Here is a 19,636-nt window from a genome sequence, read left to right as displayed (position 1 = left end):
GTTTTCACCCCCCCATGGCCTGGAGCATGACAGGGAGATGGAGCAGAGGCAGCAAAGAAGAGGACAAGCTGCTCACAGAGGGAGGAGGAGGAGGGGGAGAAGGGCTCTCAGCAGGAGGCCTTACCCACCTAGGGTCTTCCGATAGCAAATCTCTTACCTCAACCTGAGCCAGGAGCAGTGTTCGAGGCGTCTGTGCTTTACAAAAGGAGGTGCTCACAGAACTCTGCCACTTCTTGCAATCAGACCTGTAGCCTCACTCCAGGGCAAGGACAGCGCTGCCAGTGATTGTGAAGGTGACCGTGGCCCTGAATTTCACTGCGTCGGGATCCTTCCAGGCTGAAGCAGGTGACATCTGTGACATCTCCAAGTTCGCTGTCCACTGCTGCTTAAGAGAGGTGACTGATGCGCTATCAATTACTCAAAAGACTGAGGTTAAGCGAGTAACTAACAGGCTTTTATTAACAAGAGAATGAAGGTGTGCCTCGAGTGGTCGACCAGTCCAGAATACAGAGGGACTGTGGAGCAGTCACCTTTATACCTGGACTCATGGGAGGAGTCAGCCGAGGCATGTACAGACATGTACGCAGTGGAATACAAACACCCACACAGGCAGGTATAACAGTGGTTTACCACAGTGACAGACACGCTTTATGCCAGGAGAGGGGACTTCATTGTCTTCTCTCTGAACAGAGAGAAGCAGGCAGAGCATGCATGTGGCTTTGCCAGGGTAGCGGGCTTCCCCATGGTGCAGGGCACCATCGACTGCACACACATGGCTTTGCAGGTGCTGCATCTAAATGCTGAGATGTACCGCAACCACAAAGGTTGCCGCTCGCTGAATGTGCAGTTGGTGTGCGACCATGCTCAGAACATCATGATGGTGAATGCCCGGTATCCTGGCAGCAGTCATGATGCTTTCATTCTGCTCCGTGGAGAAGCCAGCTATCGTAGTGCTCCTACAAAGTGCTACCCCAGTGGCAGCAGCATGCCTGGTGGAAGGCTGCTGACTTTCATCGGAGGAGATTGCAGATGGCTTTGCAGGACAACCTTGAGCACCTCTGGGCCTAGAAGGCCTGGCTGCAGACTGCACCACCTTGGCATGGGCTACAGCAGTCTGGGCTGACAGCAAGGGCACTGACGGAGTGGCACGCGAGCAGTCTGAGCTTGCATGGCAGAAGTCTGAGCTTCCACTGCAGCACTTTGACGTAGGGTGGCTTGTGCTTGAGCTGCAATGGAAGCTGAGACATCAGCCACAGACGCAGCATGATGGTTGGGTCCCAAGTGCGCTAATGGATTTACCCACCCCTTCCACGCTGGAAAGGATGGGCTCCAAGCTCTGTGCAAAGGTTGGTGCCGGACTCTTCTATGCTCCTTGACATTGCAGTCAGGCTTTCTGGCAGGCCTGCCAATGTACCAAACATTTTGTTGTGCATACCCATCAGCATGCTTTTGTAGGTTGCCCCATTGAGGTCCTCATCGGAGTCCTCTGCAGCAGAACTCATGTGTGACCTCGCCCTCCGGGGCACTTGCGCTACCCTTTCCCCCTGCCCTGGCTGCAACCTGGTGGCTCGCCACGTGCAGATCCCGCCTCCAAGCTACCCTCTAAACTCCGCGCAGTGCCAGTATCTGAGCTGGTGGCAGTGCCTGTCGATGGTGTTTCCTCTTCGTCATCAGTCTCCTCTCATTCTCCTTCTACAACCACTGGCTGGGCAGGTTGGATTTCTTGGATACCCAAAATGAGAAAGGCACAAGGTTAGATTTGTGGTGAGGGGAAGGGAGGGGTGGGGTGGGGTGGGGGAAGCAAGAGGTGCATGCTTACACCATCTGCAGATTATAAATCAGAAGAGATTGTGGGATGAGGGGGAAGTGGAATGTGAGGAGGAGGATAACGTATGAGGATACTGGCATCTTGTACTCTTTCAGCCCCGCCACTGGCCACGGGCTCAGTGATGCCCCTCCCAAGAATGGCCAGCATGGCCTCCTCCTAGGGGGTGGGGGGAGGTGATGCAGGTGAGCCTGTCCCCACCAGTAAGGTTCTGTTGGTGCTGGTTATGCGTCATCTTTTCCTGCAAGAGAAAGGGAAGTGTGTCAGTGAGTGTGGTGCAATTTTTTGGGTGATGTGCCTGTTGTGGTTGAATAGCTGACCGTGTGTGCAAGTTGTGAGATGTGGGTGCAAGGCTTGCAGCAGTGGTAAGTGTGTGAGGGTGAGGTGAAGCTATGAATGTGATATATGAGTTGTATTTGGTGAGATTGTTGGTAGGTAAGTGATGGGGTGTGGTGCATTGAGCAGTATGCGAGGCTAGTGGTGCAGATGATGGGCTATGGCATTTGAAGATGAATTCACTGACCTTGACCACTCGTGTGAGGTCACTAAACTTCTTCCTGCATTGCATCCAGGTCCTCGGGGCTGCCCTGCTGGCATTCACCACAGTGACCATCTGCTCCCATTGCACTTTGGTATGTTGCCTGGAGGGCCTCCTGGCCCCCTGTAGAAAGAGGACCTCTCTCCTCCTATTGACCTCCTGCACCAAGGCCTCCAGTGCTGCATCGGTGAACCTTAGTGCAAGCTCTCTTCCCTTGTGCCATCATTAATTGATTTTTTTGCACAGTCTTTCTCAGCCAGTTGAATGAGCTGCTGCAGGCAGAATGCACCTCCCCTTTAAGAGGTGCAGACTGACTTTAAGTAGTGCAGGTTTGCTTTAATTGGTGCTATCCTTGCAAGTACTTGGGCGTCTTGCTGAGTGTTCAGCGCTGGGCTGAATGCCAATCATGTAAATGAGCAGGCAGCATGAAATTTGCGTGCTTCCTGCAGTCCTCCGAATGGTCAAGGGTTGCTAACGCATCGCGATCCCCGCGCCTGTTTGCTGGGAAAACCAATTTCTAGGCCAAAGTTCTTTTGCCTTGAAGCACAATCTGCTGGCAAATCCAGTTTCCAGCAACTGTTTGGAGGAATTATCATAAACGGAAACTATGCCACGAAAGGTCAAGTCGCCACATTCCAATAGTGCCATTTTATCTAGTTTACCTCAAATAGTTAGTCAAGAGTGACTTCAAAACCTCAAGGAGTATATTGCTGTATCAGCAATCTACTGGATACATATCTTTAGTAAGAGTTCTCCAATCACTCAATAAGTGACATAGCAGAGCTGCTGATCCAAGACCAGGATGGTTAAAACTCATACCTGACAACAAAGAGAGAAAGAGGAAGGGCGAAGTAGAAGATCACCAACAAATGCCATTGGCTAAATGCTCCACAGATACCATCCTTACCACCATGCATCTTACCATCTCCCATAAATATGGGCAAAGCTTGTCTCCAAAATAGTCCGTAGCCTCTATTGGGAGCTGTGCAGGCAGGTTGTCAATTGAACACATCAAGATCCCGTTGCCTTCTAAGCTGCAAGTGCAGAGAATTATACAAATTGTGATAAAGCTACATTTGTTGCAGGGGAAAATCTTGCTTCACAGAACGGACCGTTTGCATTTCAGGATTTTCTCGGTGAGCGTAAATCAGGAAATGACGGGCTTGCTCACCATCATTTTCCATCCACTAACTTCAAATGAATGGATGATGTGCACCCGACTTCCTTCACCCCACCACTGGTTGGCCGTGCCTTCAGCTGTCTAGGCCCTAAGCTCTGGAATTCCCTCCTTAAACCTCTTCACCTCTCTCTTCTCCTTTAAGATGCTCCTTAAAACCTAGGCCTTTGATCAATTTTTGGTCATCTATCCTAATGTCTCCTTCTTTGGCTCGGTGTCAATGTTTTGTCTGATTCTGTTCCTGTGAAGTGCCTTGGGACGTTTTACAAGATTAAAGGCGCTATATAAATGCAAGCTGTTGTTGTTGAATGTTACTAACTGCGTCAGACACAAATAATGGCCTAGAACTTCAGGTCCCCATGGGTGAGAACGCGCTGGGTACTCGCGCGTAGGCCCAACGAAAGTGCCGGTTTCGTGCATGCACTGCGCATGCGCGGGAAACCGGAACTTCTGTTCCCTTGAAAGAAGGGGTTCACTGGTCGAACGCGTGCGCCGGAGAGGCAGCGCATACGCCTGGAACTTCCGTTTTTTTGCAGGTTTCTCCGGGAGGGTAAGTCTCCAGCAGCTACGCTTTTAAAAAGCAGTCGCAAGGCCTGCTTTTAACAAGGTAAGTGGTGAATTAAATAAAATTAAAACATTTTTTCCACAGGTTTATTATTTTTAAATACTTTAAAGAAAGGTAAGTTTATTTTAGCCCCGTTAAAAACTGTAATTCATTTTTTCAAAAATTTAAATTATTGTTTAAAATAGTTATTTTATGTAATTTGTTATTTTAAAAATGTGATTTAAAAAAAAAATTATTTGAAGTTTTAGTTATGTTTTGGGGCCGATCTCTATTTCATATATTTGACAGGTCTTCCTGTCAAATCTATGAATAGAGATTCCCTGCTACGGTTGGCTCTCCATGGCCCACGTGATCCCAGGGGACGCTTCGAACTAACTGCGCCCCTGGGATACGCAAGCACTGCACACTGACAGCTGGAGGAGGCCCAGGATCGGAATCCCACGCGGGCCCACAGCACAACGGCCGGTGCGCTAGGTAAGTGCAGGTCGGGGGCTTGCACCCGCGGGAAGCCTCCGACCTGAATTTCTGGCCCAATATTGTAAATTCTCACACATACAATGTAGTCTCACTTGTGTACAGGTTTATCAAAATCATATTGCTATATGATTCAAAACTCCAAAAGTATAAGTTTTTATTTTAAATGGAAGCCCTACATGTAAAAACGGCCCATACGCTTTATCAGTACCAAATACCAATAGAAACATAGCGACTGGCTTGAAACAGTCAGTTAAAACAACTGAATTGATGCTGTGTGAAGCTCGTGAATGCGATCTGGTGCACTTAATGTACTGAACCCTACCTTTCATGAATAGCCTGTTGGTCTGCATCATACATACAAAATGGCATGTCAATGGACGTGCATTCAGTCATAAACTCAATGGAGCCACCGGTGTCAGCAGAAATGTCACAGATTGCCAAAAACCTAGAAAAGAGGCACAATACAACACCTCATGTTATATGATACTCGTATACAAACTGAGAACAGAGGAAAGGAAATGTGCATTTTAGTGGAATTGCTGCAATTTTATTGCACGGTACTCAGAACATGTCGAGTTGTTGAGGCTGTTGGTACAGTTAATTGCACACTGAGAACCACATGCTTTTTTTGTTGGGGGGGGGGGAGCGTCAGAGTCATTTGGCAGGATCCCTCGGGTTAAGCTGAGTCACAGAGACTGCAAGGGTTCCAAGGAGTTGGGCTACTGTTCTGGTGGCCCAATCAAATGGAAGAAAATCCTTAATGGCTTATGGCCACAGTTCATACAACTCCACTCACCCACCTCCCCAAGGAGTGTGGGAGTATGGGCAGGGCTGTTTGGGTTATGTGAGCCTCCAGGAAAGAGTTCCAGGCTATCTGGTGCTTTCAGATAGAATCTACACATTACCTGTTCCAACTGGCAATTTCCCCCAAAATGTTTTACCTACGTTTGCTGAGGGATGTTCCACTTCTCAGGGTTTGGTTGGGGTGGGGAGCTATTTAACCCATCTTCCTGCAGTTGGCAGTGACTTGTTGCTGACTGGGAGGGGGACTTGTTCTCCTGTCAGTAGGCCTTTAGTCTGCAGGAATTCTGAGTCTCTTCATGCTCTCTATGGCCTTCACCCATGACAATCACCACCCCCCAGGGAAGAGTGGAATTTATGAAGCATTTGTAGGATGTGGCTCTCAATGCATTGGCCCGTAGTTTGCGGTCAGTGGCAAATCTAAGGCGTTTGCCGCTGGCCCCAAAGAAAGCTTCCCACAAAGATCTCGCCTGCTCTGTGGCGAGATGTTCGGCTTTTCCAGCATTCAGTTGAGATCAGTGTAAGTTAATGGCGAATCCCCAATGCGAGCTGCTGTGACGTCAACAAGCCGTCGAAGCAGCCAATCACAAAGCAGAATTCTCACAGACCGGGAACCAGGAAGTGAATAAGCTCCTTTTATTCTAACTTTTTAAAAAATGTTATGGAGAGCAAAACAAAGATTGGGGCTGTCACATAGGGAAAAGGTAAACCTGAAATAAAGCTGAACAAACTTCTAAATAGTATATATATTTTTTTAATTTTCTTAAAATTTGTAAATTTTATTAAAATGGATAAATTTGACACACCACAAAGTTAAAATGAGTTGTTCAGGGCCATAACCTTTGTTTCGCAGTCAATACGCTGTTAAAACCCCAGTTCCACCTAATCCAAAATGGTCTAACTTTTAATGGGGTATTTAACAGCGATATTACCGCAGAAAAGCCCAAGTTTTCCTCAGTTTCACTGATTACACTGATTGCCGGCTTGCCCGGGGGGGGGGGGGGGGGAGCAGGGGGGAGCAGGTGACGCACAGCTCAGCCAGTGTCGGAGCAGTGAATGACTGACCACAACTTTAGGAATTTCGCGTTTGGATGCGCATGCGCTGAATCCTGAAGTTGCGGTCAATTTCAAAGGGGTGAATTTCAAAGGGGTGAACGCTATTCGTTCGCTGTTATTACCCACTGCAAATTCCGGGCCATTATTATAAGTGACCCTCTTGCACTCTAATGGTAGTTGTGAGGAAGCGGATAATATTGAACTCTCACCCTGTGGAAGTGTTAATGAACACAATGGGCTGGATTTTATGAATGGAGGTGAGTTGGAGGCGGGACAGCTGCTTGTCGTGTCAATGTCCCGCCTCCATCCTCGCCTGACCAACCAGAGGGATTTTCCCGATTGAGCTTGTTAAGCCCGCCCTGCGGGCTCAGCAGACCAATTAGGGAGGAAGTCACTGACAGATCACGTCAACGTCAGACATGCTATCTGTCAAGACTTCTTCAAAGAAGAAATGTCAGCTTGGTGAAGCTGTCAAACACTGACATTCTCTTTAGTTTGATGAGTCCTTGTGTTGAGGACTCATCAAACCTTTCAACTTTGTAAATTTCACATGGCTGTAGGAACGGAGCTTCCAACAGCCATTCTGTGAAATTGACAAGCAGGATGTCGGCTCTCCCGATCCTTCGCGGCTAAAGGCTGTAGGAAGAAAACAAGGTAAGTGAACACTTTTTTAAACTTATCACTCACCTTGCATACTTACCACTCCACACTTGCACCCATCACTCACCTCTACATCTTACTTCCAGGTGCCTCCGACCGCTGCAGACCTCCTCCACATCTCCTCCAACCCGGCGGGGTTCTCCGAGGTCGGGAAGCCTTCACCTGTGAAGGTAAAATGGCACTAATCCTTTTTTCTGCCTGTTAACAGGCAGTTAAAAGGATTAAATGCCTTTCCTGCCTCCAGGAGATGGGACCCAAAGCTGCACATCTTCCCACCTCCTGGCAAAAGGGCACGGAGGTGGGATGGGGGTGGCTTTGCCATCCGCCCCCACTTTCTCCAAATTTACTGGCTGGCCCGCCTCCTCGGAGCTTGGAAAATCCAGCCCAATCACTGCGGCCTTCACATTACTGTATGCCCAACAAGCTTACGATTTCTTGGTCCTTTACCTACTATTTAAATGCAGACATTAACCTGTTTAAAATAAATGGAGTAATGCCTCTATTAAAACTGTCAACAGAAGAATATGTTAAACATTTGTATGATAATGTCAGTCATTTAAGTGCTTCCATTCCATATTACTGTACCAGAGGCATCCAATATTTTGTCTCTGTGGGTTGCAAAGGTATGTAGCCGTTCATTTTAAATCCCTGTTCCCTGTAAATTCACAGATCAACACAAATTGGAGAAAGGGCAACAACATTGTGGTACGGCGATCCTTAAGATGCATGCTCGTTTGAAACGTGTCTCCTCACCAGGAGTGCAGGATCAGTGAATTTACCCGTAAATGTATAAACTACATTGTATAATGGAATATGATCAGAAGACTAGCCACATAAGAAATAGGACATAAGAAATAGGAGCAGGAATAGACCATATGGCCCCTCGAACCTGCTCCGTTTAACACTGTACCAAGAAAATGGGAATCTTTCTGTGTACATATTTTTCAATGGAAAGTGCCCTGATACAACTCATTATGAACACAAGTTAAATATATACTTGTTATATTATCCACTTATAATCAAACCTACCTGTGTGGTAATTCTGGGCAACCATCACTAGCTGGGTCAAAACTTTTGGCCGATGCCAACAAATTCTGGGCGTCCGATCGGGTAAGTAATCGAGGAGTATCTGGATCCCAGTAAATACCATTCACTAAACAAGTGGTAAATGGTGCAATCTGAAAAATAGTGTGGACATTTTAGCATCATTAAGAGCTTAAAGCATTCTCAGTTTAAAGCATTTTAGTTACCAAGATAGACTCAACGAGCTGGGTCTCGACACATTTAGAGAAGCGTAGATTTAGGGCGATTTGATCGAGGTTTATAAAATGATGAAGGGATTGGCGTGGGTTTGTGTAGACAATTTGTTTCAACTAAATAGGTTCAGTAGGACCAGGGGTCACAATCTCAGGTTATGTAAAGGCAGAAATAGGTTAGATGTCAGGAGATAGTTCTTTTCTCAGAATAGTGGAACAGGCTGCTGGCGTGTGCAGTGAATGCTGATTCGCTGAGTTCCTACAAGTGAGTGCTGGGCCTGTTTCCAGCTGGGGCGGAGATCACCTTGCACAAGAGGTAGGTATCCTGTTATGTTAATCAGTGCCAGAGTGGTCTCCTGGACTAGTTTCGATCACCTGAGGAATTTTCCATTTTTTTCCCTCTAATTGGCCTGGGTTTTTAATCTGTTTTTTTGCCTCTCCCAGGAGATCACATGGTTTTGGGTGGGATGAAGAGTCTATACATTGTGGTGCACAAGACATCACAGTTATGTTGGACAGGCTGGACGGACCATTAGGTCTTTTCCTGTCTGTCATTTTTCATATGTTCATATGTTTTTGTATGTTAAATTCTAAATGGAAAATTAACAAATAAAATCGGTCATAGAGCGGCATTAGAAAGTCAATTTACCATCTTTCTCTAGCTAGGTGAGAAGCGTGGATTTAACTATGCCTGATGTTAACATCACAGGCACACTTGACGTCTGCTGATGACCTTGCAAGTAAACTGGACAGAACAGGTGAACTATAAAGATACAAAATGCGATGCGAGAGGGACACCATGCCAGATGAGTAGAACAGCTCCCAAAGGGTGGGTTTCAGTTGCTCACTCAACATGGTGCTACTCAACTGAACTTTGGCTGGGAAATAAACTGCCTTGTTGACCAGATCCTCACCCAGAGGTGTTGAAAATAGACACCGGTATCTGCAGAACAGTTGGCCATCAAATAGCCTTAACTGGGCATTAGCGCCGTCAATGCCCAATGAAAACAAAGGCCCAGGGAATGTACAGGCCGTGATTCCAGTGGTTACGATGGGATTGTGCCCGCTGGTGCCAACCAGCGCTGATCCTGCCCAGAGTTTGTGTGGTCAGTGGGAGGGCATCTCACTGGCATGGGTACATGTCCTGCCTCATTCAATTGGAAAAATCCAGCCACCTCGTGGGCAGCGGGTGGAAAGTTGCCCAGCTCCCACCCCCCTGACTCCCCCCCACTCGCCCTGCCAAGACCCTTGTGTAAGGGGGCTGGTCCCAAACTCAAAAAAAAAATTGCCCAGGTTTCAGGGATCCAGGCCACTTTGCTGGCCAGGACCCACTTTGGTGGGTCCCAGTTCTACCCATCTGGAGGCCGGTACACCAGCCCCCAGTCCTACACTGGGTCCCGAGAGTGCCGTGAAGTGGGATCTCCCAGTTTAAGGAGCCCCCCAAGCTGGTTCCGACCTCCAAGGTCGCATCCTGATGACATGTGCTTTGTAAAGGGCGGGCAGAAGTTCCGGCCCTTACCAGGCCACCAGTAAATTCCAGAAACAGCAGAGACCCGCCACAGCTAGGTCCCGGCCGTCTTCCGGTGGGTTCCGCAGGACTCTGGCAGAATCCCCAAGTCATTTCACGGCTAAACACAACACTGAACAGTATCGTCTCCCGGTGGACTAACAAAATGCAAGAGAGGTTTTTCTCTCTGCTGATCATCAAACATGGACTTAGCTTAGACGTGGCAGTGACTGACTATAAACAGGGACCTGTGAGGACACTGAGCTTAGATATCTGGAGGACAATAGCCCTTTAAATAAATCTTTACTCCAGTGACGAATGAATTTTTACATCACGTTCTACGGAGTTTATTATTTTACACAAAACAAGTGCATCATGGTTTCTTACGTCTGTGCTGAAACGCGAGGTGTATAAGTTAGGGTGATGTTGATATTCCAGAGCATCGTATTTCCCATCACTCTTTCGAACAACATGGTGATGGCGGCTGAGAACGGTGCCGTAAACCTTGCTTTGATCTGTACAATTAATGACGAACAATTAGTACCAAACTGCAGAAGAGCTCACAATACTTTAATTATTGTTATTTGTAATGAAGAACAGTCAAATCTGAACACCATTTATATTCCCTCCCCACTTGCCCATTTTGATAATTATTGCTCACCCCTCCCCCACAGTACCAATCATTTCATGACTGAGGGGGGTGGGGGGGGGGGGGGAGTTAGCCATTCTCTTTTACAGGAAACTCTCATTTAAACGGCAAAATTCAGGAGTAGGTTCAGCTAAGTTTTACTGTAGATTTGTGGCCGTGTAACCGGGGTTCCTGCACCTGTGGCCGTGTAACCGGGGTTCCTGCACCCGTGGCCGTGTAACCGGGGTTCCTGCACCTGTGGCCGTGTAACCGGGGTTCCTGCACCTGTGGCCGTGTAACCGGGGTTCCTGCACCTGTGGCCGTGTAACCGGGGTTCCTGCACCTGTGGCCGTGTAACCGGGGTTCCTGCACCTGTGGCCGTGTAACCGGGGTTCCTGCACCTGTGGCCGTGTAACCGGGGTTCCTGCACCTGTGGCCGTGTAACCGGGGTTCCTGCACCTGTGGCCGTGTAACCGGGGTTCCTGCACAAGTGGCCGTGTAACCAGGGTTCCTGCACCTGTGCTCTCGTACCTTGGGAGGTATACATCTCCGTTTTCCGGAATTTCTAATCAACTGGCACCATCCTGGTCCCGTAGATGCCGGATAACAAAGAGTTTCCTGTATATTGTCTGCTGAGGACATTTTCCAACCAGCAAAAGCTTGATCTGCTTATGGGCACAAGGGCACATCCTGTCCCCTGTGGTAATACCTGTCAGTACCTCATTGTATTGTGCCCTTCCCCCGGCCTTTTCCTTTACACCAGTCAGTTACGATAAGGGGAAAATGGTCATTTGACCAGTTCTTGGTACAACAAAACTACCTCAGAACTTGGCTTCAAACAACCAAGGTTTGTAATGCAAGCTCAAATATATCCTATTGTCAGTTGTCTAAAACAAAGCATAAGTCTATACCAGCAGACAAAGGATTAGTGGTTTCTTTTAACAACTCTGGAACAGGTGAGTGCTTTCAATAAATGGACAATAACTTTTTTGTTAAATTGTATTTCAGAACCCAATTTCCACCTTATAATAGGGTGACCATACCTCCTGGTTTTCCAGGGACAGTCCCCGGGTAGACAAAAATCCCCGAAAGAGTCCCCAGTCCAGGAAACTCACCCCCGAATACTTGCGGGTTCAAATCAAAAGCAATGTGAGCCCGAGCTGCCCTGCGGTCAGTCAATAAAGTCGGCAGGGCTGTGCGGCGGGCGGGTTCCGATTGGTGGGAGGGATGTCAATCTCCTGTTTTCAACCAGTAGAAAGGGCGAATTCACTGAGGGACTTTAATTTCTGCAGAGATCGCTCGGTGGCCGCAGTATGCATGCTCCGCCCCCTCCCGCCTACCAACATCCCAACCCCCAACGCCCCCCCATCCCGCAACCGAATCACTGGTCAGTCCTGTGAAATTCAGTTGAAGAGAAATCGGCCCCGGAGCCAATATGCCCAAGTAACGGGGGGCCGCTGGTAACCGGAATAATGAGTGGCAGCTGGAGCCAGGCCGTGGCATGTCCCAGGAGCCGCATTAGAGCGCACTCCGTGACCTCGGATGGTGTGGGCGAGTGTCGGGCTTTGTGGGGTGGCGAGGAAAAGGAAAAGGAAAAGGAAAAATACCTGTCCTATTGGGCAGAAACAACAAAAACCCAAAACAAACTCAATTGCTACTTGGCCCTAAACAGACAATACAACATGGCTGAATACCTGACCATGGTAAAGGATAGCAAACTGAGAAAAACCTTGACAAGGTACAGACTTAGTGAACATAGCCTGGCCATCGAAAAAGGCAGACACAGACAGACCCGGCTGCCAAGAGAGGACAGGATATGCTCTCACTGCAGTCAGGGAGTGGTGGAGACAGAGATGCACTTCCTCACAGCTTGTGGAAACTATCAGGACATAAGGGATAATTTCTACCCAAAATTCACACAAATATGCCCTGAATTCAGAAATTTGAATGACGACCAAAAACTCCCATACCTACTAGGGGAACAGAGAAACTGTGTAACCTTAGCGGCGCACTATGTTACAGCTTGCCATAAACAGAGGGACAACCAGTAAACCTAAGAAAAGAGTATATACAAATTATACAAATGTATATTTATACACTCAGGGATATATCTGTTTATACACTGTATGAATAGATCTGCGTTTATGTGTTCAACCATAAATGTTTTTCGATGCTTTGGCAACATAAGATGTACCTTATCATGCCAATAAAGCGATTTGAATTGAATTGAATTGATTGCAGCCGGCAGATGTTGTGAACAGCGGCCGCATTATTCAGCTGGAAAGTTCGGGCGCTGCTTATTGCAGATTCAGTGTGCATCAAAATTTTGCTTCACTGCACGGTGCAACCTACGTTTTCCATCCTGGCTACTTGGCTGTGCTCCCACCCTATGTATCCCCAGATTCGGTTTAGAAAATACGGTCACCCTGCTTTATAAGGCAGTTACGCTGCTCATTATCTGCTGCTGTGTAACGCAGTTTTCAGTTTATGCAAAAGGTGCAGGCTAAATGAAGCAACACCAGCCCAGCAGAGGTTTCCGAGGCTGCAGTGAGACCACTGATCCAGACAGTCTCATACCATCTTCGGCATCATCCTGGTTGCAATGAAAACTGCAATCGGTGCAAAGCAAACTTTTTAAAAGTCTGCGTTTGCTGGCAAGAACATGTCGACTGGTGTGCAGGCAATGCAGGGAAGTGGGAGGTGTAATTGGACACCAGTCATGCAGCATTCTGCCCAGAATGTGCCATTTGATCTAGTCAGTGGCTTCAGGCTGGAGGCAGGCAGCACTGCAGTGAAGCTTTTTACACCCCCGAGTTGAGACAACACACAGCGCTGACAATCCCGAGTTCAGATACGCACAGCACTAACAATCCCGAGTTCAGACAATGCACAGCACTAACACACCCGAGTTCAGACAACGCACAGCAATAACACACCCGAGTTCAAACAACGCACAGCACTAACACAGCAGAGTTCAGACAACGCACAGCGCTAACAATCCCGAGTTCAGACAACGCACAGGGCTAACAATCCCGAGTTCAGACAACACAGCACTAACAATCCCGAGTTCAGGCAATGCACAGCGCTAACAATCTAGAGTTGAGAAAACACAAAGCACTAACAATCTCGAGTTCAGACAATGCACAGTGCTAACAATCCCGAGTTCAGTCAACGCACAGCCCGAACTAACCCGAGTTCAACAACGCACAGCGCTAACACTCCTGAGTTCAGGCAATGCACAGCGCTAAAACTACCGAGTTCAGAGAACTCACAGCGCTAACAATTCCGAGTTCGGACAACACACAGCTAAAACACAACCGAGTTCAGACAATGCACACTGCTAACACACCCGACTTCAACAACGCACAGCACTAACAATCCCGAGTTCAGATACGCACAGCACCAACAATCCCGAGTTCAGACAACGCACAGCACTAACACTCTCGGGTTCAGACAACGCACAGCACTAACACTCTCGGGTTCAAACAACACACAGTGCTAACAATCCCGAGTTCAGACAACGCACAGCGGTAACAATCCCAAGTTCAGACAACGCACAGCGCTAACAATCCCGAGTTGAGACAACACACAGCGCTAACACTCCCGGGTTCAGACAACACACTGCACTAACACGCCTGAGTTCAGGCAATGCACAGCGCTAACACTACCGAGTTCAGAGAACGCACAGCACTAATAATCCTGAGTTCAGACAACACACAGCACTAACAATTCCGAGTTCGGACAACAAACAGCTAAAACACACCCGAGTTCAGACAACGCACAGCGCTAACACACCCGAGTTCAGAGAACGCACAGCGCTAACAATCGCGAGTTCAGACAACATACAGCACTAACACTCCCGGGTTCAGTCAACACACAGTACTAACAATCCCAAGTTCAGACAAAGCACAGCACTAACATTCCCGAGTTCAGACAACACACAGCACTAACAATCCTGAGTTCAGACAACGCACAGCACTAAGAATCCCGAGTTCAGATAACACACAGCGCCAACACACCCGAGTTCAGACAACGCACAGCGCTAACACACCCGAGTTCAGACAACACACAGCACTTACACTCCCAGGTTCAGACAACGCACAGCGCTAACACTCCCGGGTTCAGACAACACACAGCAGTAACAATCCCGAGTTCAGTCAACACACAGCGCTGACAATCCCGAGTTCAGGCAACGCACAGCACTAACAATCCCGAGTTCAGACATCGCACAGCACTAACAATCCTGAGTTCAAACAACGCACAGCACTAACAATCCTGAGTTCAGACAACACACAGCACGAACAATCCCGAGTTCAGACAACACACAGCGCTAACATTGCCAGGTTCAGACAACACACAGCGCTAACACTCCCGAGTTCAGACAACGCACAGCGCTGACAATCCCGAGTTCAGACAACACACAGCACTAACACGCCTGAGCTCAGGCAATGCACAGCGCTAACACTACCGAGTTCAGAGAACGCACAGCACTAATAATCCTGAGTTCAGACAACACACAACACAAATACACCCGAGTTCAGACAACACACAACACTAACAATTCCGAGTTCGGACAACAAACAGCTAAAACACATCCGAGTTCAGACAACGCACAGCGCTAACACAACAGAGTTCAGAGAACGCACAGCGCTAACACTTCCGAGTTCAGAACACGCACAGCGCTAACACACCCGAGTTCAGACAATGCACACTGCTAACACACCCGACTTCAACAACGCACAGCACTAACAATCCCGAGTTCAGATACGCACAGCACTAACAATCCCAAGTTCAGACAACGCACAGCACCAACACTTCCGAGTTCAGACAACGCACAGCGCTAACAATCCCGAGTTCAGATAACACACAGCGCTAACACACACGAGTTCAGACAACGCACAGTGCTAACACACCCGAGTTCAGACAACACACAGCACTAACACTCCCGAGTTCAGACAATGCACAGCACTAACACTCCCGGGTTCAGACAACACACAGCACTAACACTCCCGAGTTCAGACACGCACAGCACTAACAATCCCGAGTTCAGACAACACACAGCGCTAACACTGCCAGGTTCAGACAAAACACAGCACTAACACGCCTGAGCTCAGGCAATGCACAGCGCTAACACTACCGAGTTCAGAGAACGCACAGCACTAATAATCCTGAGTTCAGACAGCACAGAACACAAATACACCCGAGTTCAGAAAACACACAGCACTAACACAACCGAGTTCAGAGAACACACAGCGCTAACACTTCCTAGTTCAGAACACGGACAGCGCTAACACACCCGAGTTCAGAGAAGGCACAGTGCTAACAATCCCGAGTTCAGACAACACACAGCACTAACAATCCCGAGTTCAGACAACGCACAGCACTAACAATCCCGAGTTCAGACAACACACAGTACTAACAATCCCGAGTTCAGACAACGCACAGCACTAACAATCCCGAGTTGAGACAACACACAGCACTAACACTCCCGGATTCAAACACACAGCACTAACAATCCCAAGTTCAGACAATGCACTGCGGTAACAATCCCGAGTTCAGGCAATGCACAGCACTAACAATTTCGTGTTCAGACAATGCACAGCGCTAACACTGCTGTGCTCAGACAACACACAGCGCTAAGACACCCGAATTCAGAGACTCACAGCGCTAACAATCCCGAGTTCAGACAACGCACAGCACTAACAATTCAGAGTTCGGACAAAACACAGCCAAAACACACACGAGTTCAGACAACGCACAGCACTAACACTCCCGAGTTCAGACAACGCACAACACTAACACTCCCGGGTTTAGTCAACACAAAGCACTAACAATCCCGAGTTCAGACAACGCACAACACTAACACGCCCGAGTTCAGACAACGCACAACACTAACACTCCCGGGTTCAGACAACACACAGCGGTAACAATCCCGAGTTCAACAACACACAGCACTAACACTCCCGAGTTCAGACACGCATAGCACTAACAATTTCATGTTCAGACAATGCACAGCGCTAACACTGCTGAGCTCAGACAACACACAGCGCTAAGACACCCGAGTTCAGACACACACAGCGCTAACAATCCTGAGTTCAGACAACGCACAGCGCTAACCCTTCCGAGTTCAGACAACACACAGCGCTAACAATCCTGAGTTCAGACAACGCACAGCACTAATAATTCCGAGTTCGAACACACAGCTAAAACACAACCGAGTTCAGACAACGCACAGCGCTAACACACCAGAGTTCAGACAACACACAGCACTAACAATCCCAAGTTCAGACAACGCACAGCACTAACAATCCCGAGTTCAACAACGCACAGCAATAACACTCCCGAGTTCAGACAACGCACAGCACTAACAATCCCGAGTTCAGACAACACACAGCACTAACACACCAGAGTCCGTACAACACACAGCACTAACACTCCCGGGTTTAGTCAACACAAAGCACTAACAATCCCGAGTTCAGACAACACACAAGGCAACACTCCTGACTTCAACAACACAGAGCACTAACAATCCCGAGTTCAGACAACACACAGCACTAACACTCCCGGGTTCAGACAACACACAGCACTAACAATTCCAAGTTCAGACAATGCACTGCGGTAACAATCCCGAGTTCAGGCAATACACAGCACTAACAATTTCATGTTCAGACAATGCACAGCGCTAACACTGTTGAGCTCAGACAACACAGCACTAAGACACCCGAGTTCAGACACACACAGCGCTAACAATCCTGAGTTCAGACAACGCACAGCACTAACAATTCCAAGTTCGGACAACAAACAGCTAAAACACAACCGAGTTCAGACAACGCACAGCGCTAACACTCCAGAGTTCAGACAACACACAGCACTAACATTCCCGAGTTCAGACATCGCACAGCGCTAACACTCCCGAGTTCAGACAACGCACAGCACTAACAATCGCGAGTTCAGACAACATACAGCACTAACACTCCCGGGTTTAGTCAACACACAGCACTAACAATCCCGAGTTCAGAGAATGCACAACGGTAACAATCCCGAGTTCAGACAATGCACAGCACTAACACTCTCGGGTTCAGACAAAACACAGCACTAACAATTCCGAGTTCAGACAACGCACAGCGCTAACACACCCGAGTTCACACAACGCACAGCACTAACAATCCCTAGTTCAGACAACGCACAGCACCAACACTCCCGAGTTCAGACAACGCACAGCGCGAACAATCCCGAGTTCAGGCAGCGCACAGCACTAACATTCCCGAGTACGGACAACACACAGCGCTAACAATCCCGAGTTCAGACAACGGACAGCACTAACACACCAGAGTTTAACAACGCACAGCACAAACAATCCCGAGATGAGACAAAGCACAGCACTAACACTGCCGAGTTCAGACAACACACAGCACTAAGACACCCGAGCTCAGACAACGCACAGCACTAACAATCCCGAGTTCAGACAACACACAGCACTAACAATTCTGAGTTCGGACAACACACAGCTAAAACACAACCGAGTTCAGACAACGCACAACGCTAACACACCCGAGTTCAGCCAACACACAGCGCTAACATTCCCGAGTTCAGACAACACACAGCACTAACAATCCCGAGTTCAGACAACACACTGCGCCAACACTCCCGAGTTCAGACAACAAACAGCACTATCACACCTGGGTTCAGACAACACACAAAACTAACAGTCCCGAGTTCAGACAACACACAGCGCTAACACACCCAAGTTCAGACAACGCACAGCGCTAACAATCCCGAGTTCAGACAACACACAGCACTAACAATCTCGAGTTCAGACAACACACAGCACTAACACTTCCGAGTTCAGACAAGGCGCAGCGGTAACAATCCTGAGTTCAACAACGCACAGCACTAACACGCCTGAGTTCAGGCAATGCACAGCGCTAACACTACCGAGTTCAGGGAACGCACAGCACTAACAATCTCGAGTTCAGACAACACACAATACTAATACACCCGAGTTCAGATAACACACAGCACTAACAATTCCGAGTTCAGACAACACACAGCGCTAACACACCCAAGTTGAGAGAAGGCACAGCGCTAACAATCCCGAGTTCAGACGACACACAGCACTAACAATCCCGAGTTCAGACAACACACAGCACTAACACTCCCGAGTTCAGACAACACACAGCACTAACAATCCCGAATTCAGACAACGCACAGCACTAACAAACCCGAGTTCAGAAAACACACAGCAGTAACAATCCCGAGTTCAGAAAACACACAGCAGTAACAATCCCGAGTTCAGTCAACACACAGCACTAACACTCCCGAGTTCAGACAACCCTGTTGCCTCACAGCGCCAGGGACCCGGGTTCGAATCCGGCCTCGGGTGACTGTCTGTGTGGAGTTTGCACATTCTCCCCGTGTTTGCGTGGGGTTCCTCCGGGTGCTCCGGTTTCCTCCCACAGTCCAAAGATGTGCGGGTTAGGTTGATTGGCTATGATAAATTGACCCTTAGTGTTAGGGGGATTAAATACGGGGATAGGGTGGGATATGTGTTGGTGTAGGGGTTACGGGGATCGGGTGGGATATGTGTCGGTGCAGGCTCGATGGGCCGAAATGGCCTCTATCTGCACTGTGGGGTTTCTGTGATTCTGTGAACCCACAGCACTAACACTCCCGGGTTCAGACAACACACAAGGCAACATTCCTGACTTCAACAACACAGAGCACTAACAATCCCGAGTTCAGACAACACACAGCACTAACAATCCCAAGTTCAGACAATGCACTGCGGTAACAATCCCGAGTTCAGGCAATACACAGCACTAACAATTTCATGTTCAGACACACACAGTGCTAACAATCCTGAGTTCAGACAACGCACAGCACTAATAATTCCGAGTTCAGACAAAACACAGCTAAAACACAACCGAGTTCAGACAACGCACAGCGCTAACACACACGAGTTCAGACAATGCACAGCGCTAACACACCCGCGTTCAGACAACGCATAGCACTAACACTCCCGAGTTCAGACAACGCACAGCGCTAACAATCACGAGTTCAGACAACGCACAGCACTAACAATCCCGAGTTCAGACAATGCACAGCACTAACACACCAGAGTACGTACAACACACAGCACTAACACT

At 48.3% G+C, this 19,636-nt stretch overlaps 1 protein-coding gene across 2 annotated transcripts in view; it reads right to left on the bottom strand.

The window, feature by feature from the left end:
* aass (aminoadipate-semialdehyde synthase) overlaps positions 1-19,636 on the bottom strand; it is a 147,802-nt gene that overhangs the window by 75,075 nt on the left and 53,091 nt on the right. For both annotated transcript variants that reach the window (XM_086008794.1, XM_086008793.1), the window contains exons 9-12: positions 10,250-10,377; positions 8,129-8,277; positions 4,905-5,027; positions 3,286-3,397 (exon numbers count right to left, since the gene is read on the bottom strand). In XM_086008794.1, the coding sequence (XP_085864920.1) occupies positions 3,286-3,397; positions 4,905-5,027; positions 8,129-8,277; positions 10,250-10,377 (512 nt within the window). The remainder of the gene's footprint in view (positions 1-3,285; positions 3,398-4,904; positions 5,028-8,128; positions 8,278-10,249; positions 10,378-19,636) is intronic.

This window comes from Somniosus microcephalus, chromosome 16 (assembly GCF_052327205.1).
Source record: "Somniosus microcephalus isolate GS21.2 chromosome 16, FLI_Smic_1.0, whole genome shotgun sequence".
Classification (NCBI taxonomy): Eukaryota; Metazoa; Chordata; class Chondrichthyes; order Squaliformes; family Somniosidae; genus Somniosus; species Somniosus microcephalus.
The sequence above is the reverse complement of the archived record's forward strand: the minus strand, read 5'-3'. Positions and strand labels throughout refer to the sequence as shown.